At 31.4% G+C, this 24869-nt stretch overlaps 1 protein-coding gene and 2 long non-coding RNA genes across 5 annotated transcripts; 1 reads left to right on the plus strand and 2 right to left on the minus strand.

The window, feature by feature from the left end:
* Positions 11039-16470, plus strand: LOC109358948 (probable sulfate transporter 3.5). The gene is made up of 13 exons (XM_019603460.1): positions 11039-11062; positions 11149-11515; positions 12234-12441; positions 12592-12763; positions 13381-13446; positions 13897-14010; positions 14127-14243; positions 14476-14602; positions 14700-14986; positions 15393-15580; positions 15783-15856; positions 15981-16057; positions 16168-16470. The coding sequence occupies exons 2-13, from the start codon at positions 11185-11187 to the stop codon at positions 16357-16359; spliced, it is 1953 nt and encodes a 650-aa protein (XP_019459005.1). The 5' UTR covers positions 11039-11062; positions 11149-11184; the 3' UTR covers positions 16360-16470.
* Positions 17588-21725, minus strand: LOC109357864. 3 transcript variants are annotated; one of them, XR_002108895.1, is made up of 3 exons: positions 21503-21725; positions 17843-21410; positions 17588-17753 (listed from the first exon to the last, which is right to left on the minus strand). It is a non-coding gene; the product is annotated as an uncharacterized LOC109357864 (long non-coding RNA). The 3 variants fall into 3 exon arrangements; XR_002108896.1 differs by having other exon boundaries at positions 17843-20882; positions 21334-21723; XR_002108894.1 differs by having other exon boundaries at positions 17843-18241; positions 19094-21722.
* Positions 24660-24858, minus strand: LOC109358160. The gene is made up of 2 exons (XR_002108920.1): positions 24796-24858; positions 24660-24723 (listed from the first exon to the last, which is right to left on the minus strand). It is a non-coding gene; the product is annotated as an uncharacterized LOC109358160 (long non-coding RNA).

Below are 24869 nucleotides of genomic sequence, written 5' to 3' on the forward strand. Positions count from 1 at the left end.
ATTGTTTATATCTGGTGGCATAGAGGTAGCAGATAAAATGTTGGAGTGCTCAATATCAGTTCTTTGTGTGTTTTGAGTTTGTAGCATGCTCATCGGTCCTTGATATTGCTGCTTATTGAGGCCAAAAACCTTCTCATCTGTTTGATCAGTGTCTTGCACATCATTCTTCTCAGATTCATTTAAGGTTGAGGATTGAGTGGAGTTCACTTTTTCTCCTATACTAAGAGGAAAGTTGGCAGGGTAACCATGCAGTTTATAGCAAGTCTCTGTGGTATGCCCATTTTTCTTGCAATAGGTACAAAATTTTGGAGGAGTTTGAGTTTTTGTCCAAGATCCTCTGCCATATCCAGAAGGAGTCCCTCTTCCAGAGGTGTTGTTGAAGTTTCTATTTGAAGTGTAGGATCTTCCTGAATATCCTCCCCTTTTTCCATTGCTAGATATGGTCATAGCCTTTGAATCTGGTTCATGTCCATACATCTGCATTTCATGTTGAACTACAAGGGAGAATACTTTTCTCATTGAAGGAATGGGGTCCATGAGCATAATTTGGGACTTAACCCCACTGTATGCATCATTGAGCCCCTTTAGGAACCTAATGATCTTGTCCTCTTCTCTATGCTTCTTGATGTCACACAGAGCATCACAAGTGCATCTTGGTTCGGGCATAAAAGTATATAACTCATCCCATATGATTTTGGTTTGAGTGAAATACTTTGAGACACTTAGATCACCTTGCTTAAGATTTCCTATAGTATCTTGCAATTCTGCTATCTTGAAGAGATTACCTTGGGAGAATCTCTCATTGAGGTCTTCCCAAACTTCATATGCTTTGTCTATCCAAAGAATGCTCTAAGCTATGGATGGTGTAACTGATCTAATGATCCATGAAGTGACCATATTGTTGGATCAATCAGAATGCCCAACAAGACAGATCCTTCATACAAAGCATAGACCTTGTCCACTGGTGGTAGTTGTCACCATTCAGCAATGGTGATACAAGATGAGTGCATGACTTTCTGAAGGATGTGTGTAGTATGGATCTTGAGAGAGGTCAGAAGAATTTTGAACAAGAGTAGTAGTAGTTGAATCCATGATGAATATTTGTTGAATGTAACAGAGCTCTCTAAAAGAGCTATGATACCATCAAAGAAAGAAAGAAGAAAGAAGCTTTGTTTCACAATGGATTAACAATCCAAGAACAACAAGAAACAAATCTTACTATGAATAACCTCGTGATGATAGATCTTTTATTGATGAAATTCTGATCAAAGATCAGTTTATTATGCTATGGAAAAGCTTGAATGAAAACTATCCTAGAGCCAATACTTATACTTGGAGGAAAAGCTAACTAACTAACTAACCTATTTAACTAACTATCTATTACAACACATGCCAATTACAAAACTTAATCAATTAGAGACTTTAGCCAACTTATGGAAGGACATAGGCTAAATATACAAATGTAAAACATACTTATAATGATTACAACTATGATTGACCGAGTGTTGATGTTGTGATGATCATATGAAATGATAACTGGAGGTTTTTGATCTGGTTCTGCATCTTTGATTGATGCAGAGTTGATGTTTGTAATGTTAGATGTTAATGAAGGAAGATGGTGTTTATCAATGAGATCTTGATTGAATCTGTGAATTACATAGCCTTGATGCATTCCTATGCTTGCTTGTCTTTGAATTATGAATGAGAGAGTTTGGTGAAAAGTTATTGTTTGGTTTATTGCTGGTTGATGATTTCCTTGGTTTATTGTTGGTTGATGATTTCCTTGAGTGCCATGGTATGCTTGATGAGTTCCTTGAGTGAGAATCAACATACATAGTTGATTTATGTGAGGAGAATTGTGTGTTTTGTTTGATATTTTATTCAATGAAATTGAATTTGCAATTACACTGAAATTGATTGAAATTCCCACTGTGTAATTTCTCATCTATGTGGCTGGATTCTGAATTGTTGGTGTTCAACATCCCTCACAAGCTTGCAAGTAAATAGTAAGCATGTAAGCTTGGAGTAGAGTGATTTCTCTAACTTGCAAACAATTGAGGCTCAACCTATAAACTAGAGGTACTTTCATATAAACCTCATTATTTAGATGATGTATAAATGTTGTGTTCACATCAAGTAGATGTAAATGCCAATTATGAGCAACAACTAATAATAAAATAACTCTGGTTGTAGTTATTTTTACCTCCCTTGAGTAAAATTGCCTTTATTGGTGTGTTATACTCATAATTTAGACAAGAAAACATAGAATAATTCTAAAGTCAAAGAAATTTATTAACAGCAAAAAAAACTTGGTGAACAGAAAGCCGAATATCAAAGACATAAATTTTATCATACTAGGAGTATATTATGATATCTAAAAAAATTATTGAAAAACTAAAATATATGTATGCACACATAGTAGGATAAACTTAGGTACAACAAAATTTACAAACAGATAAACTAAATATCAAAATATAGATATTCATATTGGTATATATATGTAAGTTTGCTTTTCCAACTTATTGATTGTAAAGTTGTTAGGGAGAGGCCAGACAGTGCAATGTTGGGGTTTGAACTAGGTGCTAGTACTGAATGTCCACTAGCTTTATCAATTGACTTGATTTTTAAGGATATATCCCTAACTAGTTGCCATATACCTAGAAAAGGATATAGGCTTCAAGCTATGACAGCTAACATTCAAAGTTTATCAAACTACAATCTACTAGTCCTTTCTCACCCTATCCAAAATAGGACTACATTTTTCCAAGTGTTTTGGTTGGGTAAACAATGCATAAATCTAATAGCTAAATCACTTCATTGTCTTGTGAAAACTTCATTTGAGTTGGAAAGATGCTGTTTGAAAACGTCTATTTCTTTTCATCCAAATTTAACATGTTGCAACATAGGCTGAAGAGAGGGCAACCCAGTAGACAATGCTTCTAATAGGGTTTGGCGAAGGTATATGTATATAACCATATTTTCATAGTTTGTTTTCAGTATTTGAAATCATGACCTGAAGCAGCTCACGAAACAAGTAACGTAGGCTTCCCATATGATTCTTTTTCCGATTTTCCTGTTCTTCAAAGCATGCTTCAGCTATTGAATCCATCTGTTGAACCTGTATTGCTAGTGAACTAGATGACTAGACCTAACCAATGATAGATGAGCACTTACAATTTTTCTAGTCGAACAAATGTATTATTCTCTTCTACTTTCAGGTTCACTACCACATATAATAATGAGTTTTCCTTTCATTTTCTTAAGAATTTATTTATTGTTAGAATTTTTTAAATTCGTTGTCATATAATAGTATACCTTTTTTTACGTGTACCCACAAAAGTCAAAATGACTATAATTACATAAGTGGGAAGACTGTATCGTTCATTTTCTCCTCCATTATGATACATCTCTTGGGGAAGGTCGAACGTGTGTGCTTTGAAGATTTCAGATGAAATCACCGACGTGTCATTCTCATCCAAAGTAGAAAACATGAGGCCCCTCTTCTTAATCTTTGTCAAAAGTGCCATTAAAATCGAATGCCTTCCCTTTTTGTGAATGCAGATTATGATGCTGTCATTTTGTGTAGTGGTTGAAGTTTTTGGCGCATATAGATATTCTTTCAAGATGCACTTTCTGTCTAGCTAAAGTTCATTAAATATGTTATCTTAATCTCGTTTTCAACCAAGACTACTATTGTAGCGATTCACTTTTTGATGGTTCATCCGTTTCACGAGTTAGGTAAATGGAGAATGAAATTTCATTCTCTTCCGGATGACTTGGAGCAGCTATAGGGTTTTTTTGCTGTTAAAATGTATAAAAATAATATTTTTATGTCTAATTTAGAAAATATGATAATTGAATCTATGTTTTGAATTCATGAGTCAATTATGGATCTAGAAAAATATTAACAATCTCACCATCTGTTTTAAAATGATATATTGTTAATTACATGGATCTTTATACCAAAGATTTGATTAATCATTTATTTATTAAATAAAAATGATATATTTTTTATTAGTTTGTCTAAGAAGAGTTTATTTTGCTCATACATATTTATAGAGTGCAATGAAAAAAATTAATACTACATAGTTGAGGTTGAAAATTTGGTAGAATTGATTTTATTTTTATTAATTGAGGTCGAAAGATAACAAGTAAATGAGAGACTTCCCTCCATAATTTGGAAGATGATATATAGAGTCCTAATAATTGTGACCCTCAACACAGTAGAAGGAAAAGAGACTATAATAATTGTGATAATTCTTCCAATTTCCAAATTTATTTAAAAAACATTTGTATCGATATTAATTTTATAGAGAATTATTTAATTATTTGAAAGAGAATTAATTGTAAAAAAATAATATTGGTGATTGATCACTTTTCTATTGGAGAGGTGGTAGAGACAATATTAATAAATGTGACTACTTCTTAACATAGAGCAAAAAGTAAGACATGAACCCCTTATGACCATCCTATTAACTTCATATTAATTATTTAATTATAAATATATATTAATATTTATTATATAAATTACTTTAATAGATTCATAAAGAATTAAAAAGACAGAAACAACACCGGTAAACCTTTCAACCTAAATAACCTTGGCTTCAACAAATGATAGAGACAATGTCAATAGTTTTGACCACTTCTCAACCTAGAACATAAATAACATACAACACGTGTTGTATTAGTAAGGTTAAGATAAAAGATGCAACATTAAGAGTGAATTACCCAATGTCCCGAAAGATGGAAAGATGGCAGAAGTATTAATGGCCACAAACACTTCTCAACTCGAATTAAAAGGAGAGTTATTGTGTAAGCTGCAACTTTTTTCTTAATCTCTTGAAAATAATATTTTTAAAACAAAATTAATTTTTAAATCTAATCATTATTATTTATTTAATATTATTGTTTATTCATTAAATTAATAAAATATTTATTATTATTTGTTTAAATGAAAAATCAGTTTATTTAATTAACTCTTGTTTGTAAAAATATAATATAAGAAATAAATAAACAAGCTAGTCGACACGTGGCAGTTTCATGTTGAACGACGTAGAAATCTCGGTGTTGTAGTAGGATGGGGATCTCTTGTCCTCAACCATGTCTCTGACCAATCACAATGAAGTAAAACTGGTAAAGTTATGAATGTTTAATTTTTTTTAACTGACGTGACATAATATAATTAGTATGGGATAGAGTTTGGGACAGGGCACCGCACAAAGCTTATGAAACCTGAAGCAATCCTCCATGGCACGAGGGTGATTTTTCGATTGTCCTAGGATGAGTCCTACACTCAGGTGCATTGATGATCATTTTAGGAGTGAATCATCATAACTTCGGTGCACAAATAGTTTATTTTGAGGGATTGCACGAACTTTATTAAAAAAAGAAACAAATAGAAAATATACAATGATGGGGTGAATTAATTGGAAACCAAAGTGGAAGAGAGTAAAAAATTGTGAGTAGATGAAATTAGTGAGCATGTGACCCATTTCAGGAAAAGGAATGTTGACCCGTGAACTTAAATGTATTATTATTATTATTACGGTTATGGAAATATTGTGAAAATAGGTAAATGATATAAAAGTTTGAATTTGACTAGGAGAGTGGAATATAACACTTAAAATGACAATTCTGATGAAATGAATGTGACACTATAGGTTGAATGCATTTGTATAGTTATGAAAGGTTATTATGGATAATTATGAGTGTCTCTGATTGAACTTATTAAGAGACTTTATAGAGGTTTCTCCTTGGTATACGAAAATTACACTAATGCCCAAAACAAGATTAGTTATTTGAATCAAACACATTAATATGGCTTGAAGATGAAGAAATAACTATAAGTACAAGAACATTAACATATGTATATAATCACGAAATGAAGTAAATGGAAAATAAAACAAAAGAAAATAGAATGAGGATCAAGGTGTCATAGCCAATTGGTTGATAGTCCTTTGAATCCTCACAAGAATAAGGACGTTCTTGATAAGATTTAAAATCACTACAAGATACACATGCTAAAATTAGTGGGTCTAGGTTTAAGGATATGCCCCTATTCTTCTTTTTTTTATTTTTTATTTTGGTCGACATAATTAGATGTTGATAATTATAAATACTTATATTTATAAAAAATGAGGGCACATCTTCTATCCCACAAAATATATTATTTTATGTATTACTTTTCTATGATTGATCAAAAAATATTTAATTATTATATTTTTAATCTAATTATTTTAATTAATCATATAATCTAATATATGGAGTGACACATTTTTTAGGATAATCAATATGCTCACTAAACCATTCCTTTTAAGAGAAAGAAAGAATAGAACGGGGTTGAATGATGTAAGCATATGTAACTGCATATGCCACTAAAACCTATATGGGTTGGCTTAATCGGAAAGGATGATCTCTCCCTTGAAAGTTTTTGTTCCATGTCGCGAACTAATTAGTGTTTGCAAATAAATAAAAATAGTGCTTTATGTTAATTTTATTTTATAAAAATAGTAAACTAATTCCACATGTTTAGATATTAGTGGAACAAAATAGGAATGAAGACTATCAAATTGCGACAGATGATTTTCATTTGGCTTAATAGGAGGCCAACTAAGTAATTTTGACCCTTGGGGACACCACAAACAAATGGTTATCCATCAATAAAACCGTGGTTAATTGACAATAAAGTGTGGCGAATAAATGATACCACGTTTAATAAAATCGTTGTAGTTAGAATAATAAAATCAGATTGAGCGAAATCTTAGGATAATAAAATACTTAGGACTGAATATCAGTCAGATTCACCATGTTATAACTTGACTAGTTGATCCTATAAAAACTACTTTTTTCAACAAGTTAGTTGCATCCATGTAAGCTAGGAGACAATTTTTGTTGATCTCATAATAAAGTTTCTATATCTTTCTTTCAATATCGCCATTTCAGTTCCATACACTGGATCGTGCTATCTAATGGGCAATGGATACCACATGTGTTGCCATGCTGAATTTTTTGACATATACACATTATACAAATTCAAAGGATAAAAAAAGTCAGTTACTATCGTGATCTTAATTTCCATATTGACAAATCAACAGCCAAAACATGAATCATGAATGCTTGATTAAAATGAATTTGAGAAAAAAATCAGGAAAAAAACATCTTGCTTTTTCTGTCTTATCCACCTAACCCACAAAGATTATTCCATGAATGGACAAAAGGATTCCATGTAAGGGTGGAAACAGGCCCAGCCTATATAGCACATAGGAGCCTTGGCCTGGCCTGTTAGCCTGTTTAAAAAAAATTTCAAAGCCTAGGCCTGGCCTGTTTAAAAGCCTGACATAGCCTGTTAGCCTGTTTAAAGGCCTATTATACTATATGCTCATGAAATAGGCTACTATGTCTACATTTTAATGGGCTTATAGGCTTATTTTTAGTTAGGCCCATCTAATTCTAATAATTAAATTATATTTTTATATACATTTTTATATTAATATTACACATATATAATAATATTGCTTATATTAAAATAGTATAATTTCAACATTCTTATATAATATAACTAAATAGGCCGGCCTGTTAAGCTTTATAGGCCTTTTAGGTGGCCTAAAGCCTGGCCTGTTAAGCTAAATAAGCTTTTTAGAAAGCCTAAGCCTGACCTGTTCGTCAAAAAAGCCTGGCCTGGCCTAGCCTGTTATAGGCTAGGTAATAGGCCCCTGATAGGCGGCCTGGCCTGTTTCCACCCTTAATTCCATGAATGGACAAAAGGATGTTTGCACTTTGCAACCTAATATTTTCGTATCAAGCATGGAGACAAAATTTAATTTTTTGTGTGATTAAAATTTTATAAAAGTTTATTTATTATTTATTTCATACAGCAAAGTTTTTTTAGAACTGAAAAATTGCCCAAAATGTTTTATTTTAGGATATACCCCATAATAAAAATGGAATGCAATATCTTCATATTTGTATCTATCAAGGATTCTTGTGGTTCGAAAGGATCTAGCTACAGGAGAACCGGGAACAGAGACCTCCCTTTTTGCTGTCCTACTCTTTGGTATTATGAATGAGATCATCTATCCTAAAATGAGTCTCTATATCCTTAGCTAATGAGCTTTCTCCAAATAATGCAAATATGTTATTTTATGTTTTTAGAATTTTTATTTTTAATAAAGTGTCATTTTTTTATTGAACAAAGACAAAAAATGGACAGGAACAAGAACATGTGATCTTTGTCCATCTACCTATCATGAGACCAATTTTTGTTTGTTAAATTTACTGACTCAGAATCAGATTAGAGGATATCACCTTCCTAGTTCTGACCGTTAACTTGGAACTATCTTGGAAACTGCATCAAACATATCACAGTATCGACCGCACTATAGTAACTGGGCCAACTGAACTATAGAGTCAGCTACCTAGCACCAACAATATTTTTCACATTATTTCCGTTCCACATTTACTTCTGTTTGGTACATCATTGTTTATTTGGAATGCGATGCGTCATTGAGATTGTGTAAGTGATTTGAAATGCTAATATATTATTGAAGACCATCACCCACCAAGGACTCACTTGCGTTTCAAATTTGAATGATGGTCTTCATATACTACTTTTAGTGTGAATGCATCTTTTCATACATACCCTTTGTGCTACGTTAGGTGAGTTGAGTTGACACCCCATCATTGAGTATTGCCCAACCGAGGGAGGCTTATTTAGTAGTTTAATTAAAGACATACTCTAATACTAAATTTGTCTTATGTTTTGAAGCAAAATTGAGTTGTAAGTATATTTAAATTTAAATGTGGAGTCTTATACGGGAAATGAGAGATGATCGAAAGAATCTATAAATGGAAAAGACTTATTGAATCATTATAGCTCAAAATATGATGTCTCACTTAAGGGATGAATTGTAATTATTCTTATTGTTGGGTTTATTCAAGTGTGAAGTCTGACATTGGATATGCGGGAAGGAAGGAGTGAAAAAGTTTATAAGTAGAAAATGTTTATGAAACTAATGTCTTAAGGTTTTGATTTCAAGACGTGATGTCTCACTTATGACTTTTCACTATTCCCATACCCCGGTAACAATGAAACTCCCTGATGGTTGGAGGCTCCCCTGTCGTAGTTTAGTCCAACAAATGATATCAGAGTCGATGGTTCGATTGGGACATGGTGGACTTAAGGGGGAGCGGACCGGAAAGTGTGAGGTACCCACACTTGATGGGAAAATTGTTGGGTTTATTCAAATGTGAAGTCTCACATAGGATATGCGGAAATGAGTGAAAGAATTTATAAGTAGAAAAAATCCATAAAACTAATGTCTCACTTATGGCTAGTGGTTCAACTAAGACTCGATGAACTCAAGGGATGGGTGTTAAACGATAAGTATATGGTATATACTCAAAATTGGGGAGAGATTGTTGAGTATATTCAAATGTGAAGTCATGTATTAAATATTTGAGAATTAATAGAAAATTTTATAAATGAAAAGTCTTACCTTATAAAATATTCAATGCAACACGTTCTAATAAAAGATTAGAGTTCATGATAAAGATATATTTATAGTGGTAATTAATTGAGGAAAGAAATTTATAATTGAGAGAATATAAGTTGTGTATTAACATTGCAAAACATTTTTAAAATATATGGCATCATTCATTATTTATATATTAATAATCGTTAAATATGATTTGGCCGGTTGGATTGTTTCACGTTTCATCAAAGTGTCACATGAAATCAGATGAAAAGTCTAAAAAGGGGAACATACAAAACGGATGAAAAAAATATTGTACGGAACTTACTATTCCCGACTCATCAAAGTTAATCAGATAAGTCAGCATTGAAATCAAAATTAGAGCTACATCGTCCCTTCCCATGCAAGCAGTCATCTATCATACACAAATCTTTCACACAAATACATCAAAATCAAACATACATTTTATGCCAAGTGTTATATATGCTCAAGACTACTTCAAAGATGTTCTTAATAAATGCAACATGTTTGCTTTTATAAAGCCTTTAAAAGCTCAATTTATACTATATTCAATTATTAAACTTCTTGAATTAGAATTTCAATTAATTAAAACTATACATGCATGTATGCCAAATAAAAATATCAATTTTTCACTTAATATTCAATACAAGTAAAAAAAGTAGAAGCACATAAAGCAAATAACCATCAAGTACAAATTAACTAGAACCAATTGAACTATTAGATTCTCCAAAAAATAAATTAATGAGTATTGAATAAAAATTATTCACTTTAAAATTACAAGAGGAATCAATGGAATGAAAGAAACGACAAGATGAGTTGATTGAATAGAAGAGGGGTAATGAGGTTGCAACTCGACACTCCTCTTCAAAAAAATTTGATGGTCGGAGATGGTGGCAAGGGACGAGATATTCGCCATGAGAGATTGACAATGGCTACAACTACAACGACATGAGACAACTAGTTCTCCATGGGAGTTGGAAACAAAATAATAAGGCCTCGACCAGTGAGGGAAAGAATATAAAAAATATCACATGTGGTTTTTGTTAAAAAATACATTGTTTAGGGTTCGTGGTTAGGTTAGTTTTGAAATTCAAATTCGAGATCTAAATCATATTCAATTGAATTGTAAAAAAATCCAATTCAACTTATTGAATTGATCGATCTAATTTATGAAATATAGTTATGTTTGTTTTAAATTGGTGATGTTAGAGAATCAACTCATATCGATTTACATCCCTAAATAAAAGTAGTACTTAGGTACAGTGGATACTAGGTTAGCAATGTAAAAATATTTACATAACAATATACTTATATATATTATATTAATTACTATTAAATGTCATTACATGCACAGAAAAAAAATGAAAATTTTGATGGTAAACACGTCAGACAAATCCTTGTGTTGTAATTGAAGTCTTATCTCTTATTCTTAGTTCTAACATGGACACGTTTATCCTAAATACTACTCAAGACAGTTTTGCATACTATTTACCCGAAATTGTAGCCACTACTACTACAGGCCTATATAAACCCACATTCCAACGGATAACACACCAACCCCACAATATAAGGTTTGTCACCCTTCAATTTTTCCTTTGTTATTCAACACATATATATAACATTGTTCTAATTATGTTATACCGTTTGGTATGTGCAGCCCCTTCTCTTTCTTTCTGTTTGTAGGAACGTAATTATGGGTTCAGTGGGCACATCACCACCACCAGAGGTTAAACATGGGGTGAATTTCTCAACCCAAAGAGGGTTTTCAAAAAAACTTAAATCTGGGTTCAAAGAAACTCTCTTCCCTGATGATCCCTTCAGACAGTTCAAGAATGAGGATAAACCATCACGTAGGTTCATCAAAGGGGTGCAATATTTCATTCCTATCTTTGAATGGCTCCCTAGTTACACTTGGAAACTCTTCTCTTCTGACTTGATTGCTGGCATCACCATAACCAGTCTTGCCATTCCTCAAGGCATTAGCTATGCCAAACTTGCAAATCTTCCTCCTCTTGTTGGTCTTTGTAAGAATAACTTTTCATTTCGTTTTTCAGAATTTTCATATATCAGGTGTAGAATTTGTGTAGAAATTATGTGTAGACATCATTTTTTGTTGTTTTGTTTTCGTTCATGCGTCTTTATCCTAGTTTTCAATTGAACTAATGGTTGAGAACTTGCTATTGTGGTTGTTAACTTGCCATTACCTTCAATTATGGCTGTTTGCGGAATCAAATTTAATAAAACCCTATTTATTTAATTGATGTAGGGAAATTGGCCAATTTTGTTAAACATTGAATTTGATAGTGTATTTATCAATTTTGTTATTTGCCAACCTTCCTCCCCAAATTGGCCTTTGTCAGAACTTGTCATTATTTAGAAAATTGTTCAGAGTTTTAAATTATGATTATTGTTCTGATTACGGTTATATTATCTTTATGGCAATTGGTACAAATTGTGGTCCTCACTATCGCAATTAGGGTAGTAGTGATGTGATTGCAGAAATTCCAAAAACCACAAATTTTAACACTTTTTGTGCTATCTCATTGCACCATTTTCTTTTCAGAGATTAATCTTAAACCCAAGTAAAATATTTTAAAACTAGTTTATCTAATCCGACCATTCAATATGATATTATCTGGGTAGATATTTAGTTCCTTAAACATTATTATTTGTCAGATATTGTAGCTTTCAATTAAACATATTAGAATAATAAATTTTGATTAGATATTTGGTGATTTTCAGATTCAAGTTTTGTTCCACCTTTGGTGTATGCTATTATGGGGAGTTCTAGGCACATGGCAGTGGGGACTATAGCAGCAGCATCATTGCTTGTAGGCCAAAGTATTTCATCAGTGTGTGATCCAGAAAAAGAACCAACCTTGTATCTTCATTTAATTTTCACAACTACCTTTGTCACTGGTATCTTCCAAGCTGCTTTAGGTGTTTTCAGGTAAGGAAAATTACCAAACTAATAATATTAATTAAGAAGTCATTTTCCTTAAACCACCCCTTACATCATGTGTTGAAACTATGATTCAGTTTTGATTTATTTCACACCTAGAAAGTGAAACTCAATTGTTTTTTATTAACATCTTTGTAGGTTGGGGATATTGGTGGATTTCTTTTCACATTCTACTATCACTGGCTTCATGGGAGGAACAGCTATTATTCTCATCTTACAACAACTAAAGGGAATTTTTGGCATGAAACATTTTTCAGCCAAAACCAACGTTGTGGATGTCATAAAGGGCATTATTGACAATAAACAAGAGGTTAGTATATATGGTCCATAATTAGTGCCTTTTTATTTTTATTTTTTATATTTTGTTTGACTGATGAAAATAATAAATGGTTGCCATTATATAATAATTATTACATACAAGGATAGTTTCCCTATATGAGAATGAGAAGCCGGATAAGTTGGCGATAAATTCATAATCATCGCTGAACAGATAACATCAAGAATTGAATGTAAACAAAAAAATGTTTAAGTTGGTATAAACGGACTGTTCTTTATGATATTTTATTTTCCTATTAAAAATTGATGCATGTGAAAGTGTAAAACATTTATGTGAATTGATCATCTGCTATATGTCTATACTTATATAAGAATGTAAATTTTGGAGGCGAGGATATTAACAATGTTTTTTATTAATGTTTTACATGACCCTAATTAATTAAAATATAATTACAAATGACTTGTAATAGTTTCTATTAGGGATATAGTGGTACTCACATATACAATAGCATCCATGGCTCATACACTTTAGATTAAAGACTTTAGCAACTTTTCAATTTGCTTCCTTTGTTGTTTTTCTTCAGTTGAGATATTATGAGGGGGAAAATATTATTTTAATGTGGGTGTGTTTCTTTTTTATTTATTTAACAGATAAGGTGGGAAACCACAGTTCTTGGTGTGATCTTCATTCTTTTCCTTCAATTTACAGTATTTTTGGTGAGTTCTCTGTTCTTTAATAGTCATTCTCAACTTTCATCTGTTTCCGATAGAGTTCATTTAATACTAATTTATTACTCCCTTTTAACCCTTGTCCAATTGTCTAATGTCATAAATGGCTCAAATTACGATGAATATTGGATTAAAATAATATATCAATATTAAAAGTGGACTTATTCCATAATAAACGGATCTCGTGTATAAAAAAACAAAACAAAAAATGTAGCCTGAGAAGACTTTAGTGCGCCACTTAAAGTTGTAGACCTCTATAGGATTTGGAAGACCATAATCTATGACAATTATGGCCCAAACTTATAGAAAAATCATGTTAAAGAAAGAAAGAAAGAAAAATGTAGCAATAATTTACAGACAGGCTATATATTTTGTATGAATTTGACGTGTGCATAAAAGTATTTCTAATCAGTTTCACTTTTCAATGTAATAATTCAGAGGAATAAGAGGCCAAAGCTCTTTTGGGTATCAGCTATAGCTCCAATGTGTGTTGTAGTAGTTGCTGCTGTTTTTGTGTACCTTGTTAAAGGCCAAAATCATGGAATTCAAATAGTGAGTAATATTTAGTCTTTTTCTTTATTTATTTATTTATTTAACAATTAGTCCTTTTCAGTTGATATATACCACAATTTTGTTTTGTTCTTATAAGTGAAATTTGATTTATATAGGTGGGCCATTTAGATAAAGGATTGAATCCTCTCTCCATCAAGTATTTGAACTTTGACAGTAAATATCTGTCAGCAGTAATACAAGCTGGCCTTATCACAGGCATTTTGTCATTGGCTGTAAGAAATTATTACAATCTCTATAAATCTATTTATTGGATTCTAATCTTGTCAATTCATCCAATTTTAAAGAGTGTGTTAAAACGAATATGTTGCTAGTATTTCCAAAAATATTATCAACTAAGAAATTAGAAAAGTCACTAAAGAAATTAGAAAAGGCAACAAAAAAAAAATCTATTATTTATCATCAAGATCAATATTTTAACATTTAATTTAAATTTATTTTATATAGGAAGGAATAGCAATTGGAAGAAGCTTTTCCGTTACTGAGAATACACCTCACGATGGGAACAAAGAGATGATAGCTTTTGGTCTTATGAACACAATTGGTTCTTTCACTTCATGTTACCTGACTAGTGGTAAACTTTTATTAACACATATCTATGAACAAAATTAAGAAACATGTGTCTGTGCTATTGTGTACTAATGTAATTGGTCCATAAATCCATTTTGTAGGGCCATTTTCCAAAACTGCTGTGAATTACAATGCAGGATGCAAGACAGCAATGACAAACATAGTACAATCAATTTTGATGGCACTTACACTGCTGTTTTTGGCACCATTATTTGGCCACACCCCTCTTGTTGCTCTATCAGCTATTATTATATCAGCCATGTTGGGCCTTATAAAATATGAAGAAGCTATTCATCTATTCAAAGTTGACAAATTTGATTTTGTTATTTGCATGGCTGCCTTTTTTGGAGTGGCCTTCTTAAGCATGGATTATGGCCTCTTGATGTCTGTGAGTACTCAAGTTTTTCTCTTTTTTTAGTTCAATCAGTTCTTTATTTTATGATAATTTAATTTTGATACAATGTTATTCAATAATTTGTTACCATATCATTCAATGAATATGATATCTATGTGACAACATAAATATATCAAAGTTAAATGGAATATACTAAGATAACTTATCTTCTTAAATTTATTCAGTATTTGACATGTGTCTTATTTCCCTTCTTTTAAGAAGTTTTCATTTTAAAATATATTATAAAAAAAATAAGACACATGTCAAACACTTAGTGAGTTTAAGAAGATAGGTTATCTACCGATATGATATTGTACCTCAACTTCAGTTATTAATAGAGTATAATATTTTATTTTTTATGTAAGACAAAGTCTGACTTGTTATTGTACCTGAACTTTAGGTTGGCCTTGGTCTAATTAGAGCACTCTTATATGTGGCTAGACCTGCACCATGCAAGCTTGGAAAGATATCCGACTTAGGCTTATACCGAGATGTTGAGCAATATGATACTACAAAATTTCCAGGAGTTCTAATTGTACAACTTGGTTCTCCCATTTACTTTGCAAATGCTATCTATGTAAAAGAAAGGTATGTTTTGGATTCAATTAATAATGCTCATATAGAATATTTATACACGATAACATCACTTAACTCTTTATGTGATGACTATTTCTAATTTGTCAAAGAAATAGTGATACTGGAACTTGGCACAATAGTGATAGTAGTGATGTTAATCCTCTTATACATCTTGTAACTTAACAATTTTAAATTTTTAAAAATCCATTTATAGGATTATGAGGTATATTCAAAGTGAGCAAGACGGGAGTGGAGATGTTGTTGAGTATGTCATACTCGATTTGTCAGGTAAAATATACGAAATCATCTTTACATGTTGACAATTCTCAAATCAGATTTATATGAAGGCAAAAATGAAGTTATTATACTTTCTATATAATATAGCTTTCCTTGTTTTGATATGCTTATACAGGAGTGACATCAATTGATATGACTGGTATTGAAGGATTATTGGAGACAAATAGAACATTGGAAAAGAATGGAATTCAGGTATATAATTATGCATTTCAAGTATTATTGCAGTATAACCTACTAGTTGATCAATGTAAATAAATCCAATAACTTAAAGAGATTTTTATGTGATTTATTCATATATGTAGATGTCATTAGTAAATCCAAGGCTAGAGGTTATGGAGAAGCTGATAACATCAAAGTTTGTTGACAAGATTGGGAAGGAATCATTCTATCTAACACTGGATGATGCAGTTGCAGCAAGTCAATATAAACTTAATATAGTGAAGACAAATGGTGTATATGATGAGTCAGTAGATGAAAGTAATCATCATGATTAGTATAGAGAAAACAAAACCAGGAAATGTAAACCATTGGTGATTAACTTGTCATTAGCCTAATCAAATGTTTTATTGTATTAGGAAATATAAAGTCGGCACCATTTTTATTCACTATAGGGGAATGCTAGCATACCTATTTTTAACATATTCACTAAATCAACTAATCAAGACTTCTAAAATTATGTTAGAGAATATGTTGAAAAAAGCAGTTTGCTAGCATTTCTTTCTTTTATCCTATTTATTTAACATTTACAATTTTTTCTAGTATAAGTGCAAATTAAATAGGGTGGGTTGATTTATTATACTTATATTTTAAACAGAAAAACATATAATATGGTGAATAGCTCTACTATAAAAGTAATGTATACAAATTTGAGGAATACAAGAAATTAGAACAATGATATGGAAAAAAATCACAAGATAAAGTAAATATGTGATCTCAGAGTATAATAAATATATAAAATATAACAGACGAATTCGATTTATATAATCCATTCGAAGTCCAATTCAAAATGTTTGGTTCGTTACAAAAACAGCCAAAAAATAATGTGTGTGAAAATCTACATATTCAATTGCTAAGTGGGCTTCTGGATTTAAATTGAAATCCGGAGCACGAGACATTATGATTATACTAATTATTACAATAGTGCCACACGACCCAAATATCTAGTTGGGGTGAGTATGGAATAGGTTAGCCAATAAGATTTGTCTGTTAACTAATTCTAAATATTAATCAAATAATATTTTGAATCCGAAAATAATCTGACTTGAAAGCTAAACAACCCAAAATATTAACTAGGTCCTAATTATTAAACTCATTATTGAATTACTTTAACCTATTCATACCACATTGATCATGTTACTATTATAGTTTATTTCTATAATTGTAAACTTGGCTAAGGAAGCAATGCATCATGCTTGGAATATGAAGTTGAGCATGAAAGGTGTGCAACAAAACAAGGCATGGACATAAGAAAAACATAAGCAAATGGTGCACCCGCCTCGGTCACCCTTATATGTGCATCTTGTGCAAGACAATTGAACAATTCACAATTCAAGTCTCTTAGTTCCACTTGGATCTTGAATGATGGATATAGTAGAGCTCTTAATCAGCACAATTTGCACATGCTTATTATTTTATAGCATGTGTCTTTTAGTTTGTTTAAAAGTTAGCTAAGTTAGTTGTTTTACTTGCATTGCAAGATATTGTGGATATAAGCAACTCTTATTTGTATTCTCAAGACATATCAATCGATACAATTTTCCTTTACTTTTCTACATCTCTTATTTTCTCTAAACACAATATGGTATCAGTGCTCTTAAATTGAGAGCTATGCATCACCATCATTCTTGATCCTACATTGAATCCTTCTGCTCGTTCATTCCTTTGCAATCTGAACATCAAATGGAGGCAAAATCAAACTAGACACAGAACTCACAACAAGATGTGGATACATCACATATTCTAGGGAGCCTTTATTACCTTCAGAAAGTCCAGGTGTCATATTAGTATCACCACCATTGAATGGTACAAACTATCATCAAAGAACAAGTTCAAATTTATGAATAGGACAATAAGAACCCCACAAGAAACATATGCTATATTTGATGCTTAGGAAAGATGCAACACCATGATCATCTCTTGGATTACAAGATCCTTGAGTGAACAAATAGCACAAAGCATAGTATACATAGATAATTCACAAGAACTCTAGTTGGATCTCAAAGAAAGGTTTTCCAAAGATGACTACTTTAAAACTTCTGATTTACTCCAAGAATTACACTCCATTAAGCAAGGTGAGAGGGATGTGTCTACTTATTTCACTGATGTCAAGATTCTTTGGGAAGAACTTCACTCTTTGAGACCTATGCCTACCTGCACCTGTGCAAATAAGTGTACTTGTAACTTTGTAAAGACCATCAAGAGTTATAGAGATTCTGAATATGTGATATGTACTCTAAAGGGACTGAATGATCAGTACAATACAATAAAGACTCAGATCCTTCTAATGGAACCATTACCACTGATCAACAAGGTCTTTTCCCTAGTAATTCAACAAGAAAGATATCAAGAAGGAGTTAGAAGTGATCAGCATAGAACCATCCTGAACAATGTCAACACCACACAAGGTTGGAAGCCTCAATTCAATAGAGGACAAAACTTTAGTAACAATACAAGAACTGGACAAAATTTCAATAACATAGGAGGAAGAAGGTTTTAGACTAATGGAGGAGCCAATACTAGAAGTTATGGTCCACCTAATAACAACAAGATCTGCACCTTTTGTGGAAAGGAAGGTCATACCATATAGACTTGTTACTTCAAGCATGGGTTTTCTCCCAACTTCAAGTTCAAATCCAAGACAACCAATACAGTCAACAACCTACAAGTAGATCAGGATCACAAGGCCAATGAAGGTAATGTTGTGCACTCAGAAGGATTAGCAGGGGATCATGTAGAGCATGTTCAACTAAGCATCAACCATGAGCACATGATCAACCAGATGAGCCATGATTCAAATAGTGCAAGTATAGGTGTCATATCAGGTAATTCTCTCACAAATCAAGTTTGGATCCTAGATAGTGGAGCTACAGACCATGGTACTAACAATTTATCAACCTTCACACACATAGGAGGAATGTGAAATGCAACAATTGAAATCAGTACTCACATGAAGACTAGAGATTTGAAGACGAAAAGAAGGTTATGAATATTTACTTAAGTAGGAGATACCTTTCATTGTGGTTGACGTTTGTTGTCGTTGTTCCTCGCCTCGCTCATCGGCGTCCATTGCTTGTCGTTGAAGTCACCATACTCACATTTACTTTGATGTATTACTATTTAGTGTTTACATATTTATAATATATTGGCACAAAGTAAAACATACATTACCTTATTTATGGTGCCAGCATCTAGGGGCCTACATATTCTCTTTGCAATCCCATCTATGGTTGTGTTAGTGTAATATGTATCTATTGTTCTTTGACTTGGTGTAGCTCCATTAGAATCACATCTAATTAAATATAGTAATGTGAATAGGATCATAAAGACCAATAATATTAAAAACATGACTATATTTATGATAAAAAAAAGAAAGAAAGAAAAGTAAATATTTATGACCTAGGTTATCATAATTTCTTATTAAAACACATTAGCACTAATAACCCAAAGAAAGTACCATATGTAACCTTAAATTCATGCAAATATCTTAGTGTTGAAATGAATGCTGGTGAAAATTTAAATATTTGTCTAGTGAGTTTATTTAGACTACATAGATAACTTGGAAAGAAATTTAGATACACCCATTTCGCCGATTATATGAAATTTACTAGATTTAATCCAACAGCTAACAGTTGCAAGGACTGCATAGTGAAAATTTAAATAAAGAATCCCTTTAGAGAAATCAGAAAATAATTCAAATATAAGTTGGCAATACTTCAATGAATGTGTGATTTCCTGATTTCTCAATTATTACTTAGTTCATACATGTAAAAAGCATACAATGAATGTAAAAACCAATATAAGAAAATCTACATTCCCTCCAATGCGAAAAAGCTCTGTAAGGTCATGGAATTTCCCATAAATATCACCACAAATTGTAACGGGGCGTTTCACAGGCTGCAATTATTGGCAAACAAAATAATCTCTTCAGCTTTTTCAACAACTTAAAACCATCATAATTTAATGAGAAGAAACCAAATGAAAGGCAGGAACCATTACCTCGCACAATAAAAACATACAGAGAAACATGAGCACAAAATTGAACCACCACCTAAATGTAAACGAGTAGCAATGGTATGAAGAACAATATAAATATAGTTAGCTATATAAGATGATGATGCAAAATATGCATATCCTTCTTTCCGTCATCAAATCTCTAGTCTTCAAGCGAGTACTGATTTCAATTGTTGCATTTCACATTCGTCCTATTTAGCATGGTTTTATTATAACCAAGTACACAAAAGTCTCATCAGATAAATATTTTGCTTAAGTGGAGGCTCTTAGCATTTGAAACAGAACTCAAATGAATATGAAATGATAAACTAAAAAAAATGAACTACATAAAAAATAATCACCAGCCCCTTAAATTAATGCAAATTTCTTAGTGTTGAGATGAATGCTTAAGAAATTTAAATATTTGTCTAGTGAATTTATTTATAGACTACACATGTAACTTGGAAAGAAATTTAGTGACACTCATTTAATTGATGATATGAAATTTACTAGATTTAATCCAACAGCTAACAGTTGTAAGGACTGCACAATGAAAATTTAAATAAAGAATCCCTTTAGAGAAATCAGAAAATAATTCAAATAGAAGTTACTAATACTTTAAGGTATTAATATTTAGTGTTTACATATTTATAATATATTGGCACAAAGTAAAGCAGACATTACCTTATTTATGGTGCTGTCATCTAGGGGCTTACAAATACTTATCTTTGCAATCCCATCCATGGTTGTGTGGGTGTAATATCTATCTATCGCTCCTTGACGCAGTGTAGCTCCATTAGAATCAGATCTGATTAAATATAGTAATGTGAATAGGGTCACAAGGACCCATAATTAAGAATAACAGTTTGTTTCCGTTTTGTATCTTCAACAAAGGTTTAATGAAATATAGCAACATTGATCATCCACTCCTCAAAACGTCAAGAATTTTAAACTCTATAAAAAGTATCCTAAAATCCTCTCAGATAACTGAAATTGGAATTTTAGATTTGTCTTCTTTCCCAAGAGGAGAGAAAATGCAATATTAGTGTAATCTTTTGTAATAAAAAAGTTAATAATATAATGAAATAATCCTCTCTCTCGATCTTGGTCTAAGATCTTGTGGACAAGCATAACATTCCAATCAGTTCTTTGAACAAATATAACTAATTGTTCTAAACAGATTGAAAAACAAAGTAGTTATGTTATTATTATATAGATTTGAATCAATAAAATCAAGCTTTCCAAAAATATTCCAGTACCTCAAGAAGAGTCTAAATGTTTGAGATTCTATCCATTAGGCTCAAATTTGTGCAGAGAATTTCGCCACAAATAGCACCTTACACAAATAAAATCCCAAAATTCAAACTTGGCAAAAAAATTCAGATACCCACTTGCACAAAAGAAATCAAAGGATGAGAATTTACATACCTTGAACAAGAAAGAGAGATTACAACCCCACTTGTGCAAAACTTTGCCCAGAAGAATTCACTTACCGAAATGACGATTATTGTGGTTGATGGAGTCTCCATTGAAAAACCGTTTCAATCTTCAGTAAAGTTGAAATGTAAATTCGCAGAGAGAAAGGATGAGAAGACAATAGAAATTTCAATTTCAATCCAACTAAGAAAAGAAACCGTATCAATTTACATAGAAAATCAGAAATTTTATTTTTTTTCCAAACTAGTCGTTAGTTTATAATAATCTAGTGGGTAATGGGCTTTTTATGTGCATCACGTAATAATTCCCTTTTTTACTTTTTGTTTTTCTTGTTTCCGGTTTTTTTATTATCAACTCTTTTTAATAAATTTGATTTGATTTTTATTTTTTAGATTATAAAAAAACTGTAATTTATAAATTCAATTTAATGAATTTAAAGTAAATAAATACCTGAAGAAAAGAGGTCACAATGTTTTCAAATTGAAAGAAGTGGCGAGTTCATCGATTCCAATCTTAATCATCGATGAGAGAAGAGTGAGAATAATGACAATAGAGGTTGAACAAAACTGAATGATAATTATGATGGTAAATTTGAAAAGGGAATAGGATTGAGAAAACAAGAGCGTCCTCTAATTTGCGGAGTGGAGATGACTTGTGTCACTGTCACCATTGGAATGAACTCATTTTTTTTTAAATAATATTGTTTGAATAGTTTTAGGTGAAATTATATTTAGATAAATAAGTACAAAAATGGTGTAAATATTATATTATTTATTCAAATTAAAAATTTGTTTAGATTGTAAAAAGCTATCAAGAAATATAAATGGAAAAACAAACCAACAAAAAGCACACTTTGGAACAAATAAGAAATAACATGTTCAAAAGCACACAATTACAAAGAGTCATATTTGAGTTTTGCAAATGCTATATCGGCACACTACATATATTACACACTACATATATTATGATTTAAGGATGTATTTTGACTCATTTTTTCAAATTAAAAAGATCATCAAATAATTAGCGAATCACTATCTTGGGTATATTATAATTATAATTTTTTGGTATTATCAAGTGTATCTCTCATCTTATAGATAAGAAACTATTCATTTTGAATAGGATGATTGTCCCTCTTCCAATAAATATCACTTATAGGAATCAAATTCTTAATTTTTTGATCTTTTTGAGATATAATAATGCTTTAATTTAAACTAGTATACCAAGTTTGACATTTCTGATCCTAACTATATTTCCACACTTTGATAGTTTAAAGGAGAGTGGACCATGGGGAAAGAGAACTGAAATAGAAATTGAACCCACTTTCACTAATATAAACTATGGAAATGTTAGCAAATATCTTCATCACATTCTTTTAGGTAAAGAAAGGAAACTTCACATTAAAATATCTTCATCACATCCTAAGATAGTTAGGTTCTCCACAGAACAATTTGGAGAGGTAATGCACAATCGCACAGAACTTGGATTATTCCTTTTTTTTTTATTTTGCCCAAGTTTGTCCACCGGAAAAGAAATGTGCTCCATAATTTAGTTCTTGGTAAATGGAAACAATGTCAATTTCTTTTCAAGAATCTCAAATGCTGGTCAAGTTTTGCATGACTAAATTTAGGGACACATTAGTCTATCAATTTAAATTCTCAATGATGACATGTAGATTTTTTATTGGGAAATTATATTTTTTGTTTCTAGGATATGGTATGACAAATAAGGTGAGTCACTGAATTGTCAAGTATTTATTGGTTGTATTTACAAGATTTTTAAACATTTATTATGAAATTAATATTCAAAATGGTAACAATTGCTTTATTCAGGTGAGTTGGATTTGTGCTTGTGTTGTTTTAATTGATGGGTTTTGGCAGATAGGTAGAATACCAAATGAATGGGCTCGATGTCTCTTGCCACTCGTACTTGCCAATATATTATAAATATGTAAACACTAAATAGTAATACCTTAAAGTAAATGTGAGTATGGTGACTTCAACGATAAGTAATGGATGTCGATGAGCGAGGCGTGGAACGACGACAACAAACATTCTTCATGTGAGTACTGATTTCAATTGTTCCATTTGACATTCTTCCTATTTAGCATGTTTTTATTATTACCAAGTAAACAAAAGTCTCATCAGATAAATATTTTGCGTAAGAGGAGGCTCTTAGCATCTGAAACATAACTCAAATGAATAACAGTAGCTCCATTAGAGTCACATCTGATTAAATATAGTAATATGAATAGGATCATAAGGACCAATAATATTAAAAACATGACTATATTTATGATAAAAAAAAGAAAAGTAAATAATTATGACCTAGGTTGTCATAATTTCTTATTAAAACACATTAGCAGTAATAACCCAAGGAAAATACCATATGTAACCTTAAATTCATGCAAATATCTTAGTGTTGAAATGAATGCCAGTGAAAATTTAAATATTTGTCTAGTGAATTTATTTAGACTACACATATAACTTGGAAAGAAATTTAGATACACTCATTTCGTTGATGATATAAAATTTACTAGATTTAATCCAACAGCTAACAGTTGCATGGACTGCATAGTGAAAATTTAAGTAAAGAATCCCTTTAAAGAAATCAGAAAATAATTCAAATATAAGTTGGCAATACTTCAATGAATGTGTGTTTTCCTGATTTCTCAATTATTATTTAGTTCATACATCTAAAAAGCATACAGTGAATGTAAAAATTAATATAAGAAAATCTACCTTGCCTCCAATGCGAAAAAGCTCTGCAAGGTCATGGAGTTGCCCATGAATATCTCAACAAATTGTAACGGGGCTTTTCACAGGCTGCAATTATTGGCAAACAAAATAATCTCTTCAGCTTTTTCAGCAACTTAAAACCATCATAATTTAATCAGAAGAAACCAAAGGAAAGGCATGAACCAGTACCTCGAACAATAAACACATAAAGAGAAACAGGAGCACAAAATTGAACCACCAACTAAATGTAAACTAGCAGCAATGGTATGAAGAACAATATAAATATAGTTAGCTATATAAGATGATGATGCAAAATATGCATACCCTTCTTTTCGTCATCAAATCTCTAGTCTTCATGCGAGTACTGATTTCAATTGTTGCATTTCACATTCCTCCTATTTAGCATGGTTTTATTATTACCAAGTACACAAAAGTCTCATCAGATAAATATTTTGCTTAAATGAAGGCTCTTAGCATCTGAAACAGAACTCAAATGAATATGAAAGGATAAACTAACAAAAATGAACTACATAAAAAATAATCACCAACCCCATCACTAGAATCAGCTGCAGAACTTTTCCGTTAGTCTTTTCATTGGTTTCCCTTACACCTACACAACAAAT

This window comes from Lupinus angustifolius, chromosome LG10 (assembly GCF_001865875.1).
Source record: "Lupinus angustifolius cultivar Tanjil chromosome LG10, LupAngTanjil_v1.0, whole genome shotgun sequence".
NCBI classification, from domain to species: domain Eukaryota; kingdom Viridiplantae; phylum Streptophyta; class Magnoliopsida; order Fabales; family Fabaceae; genus Lupinus; species Lupinus angustifolius.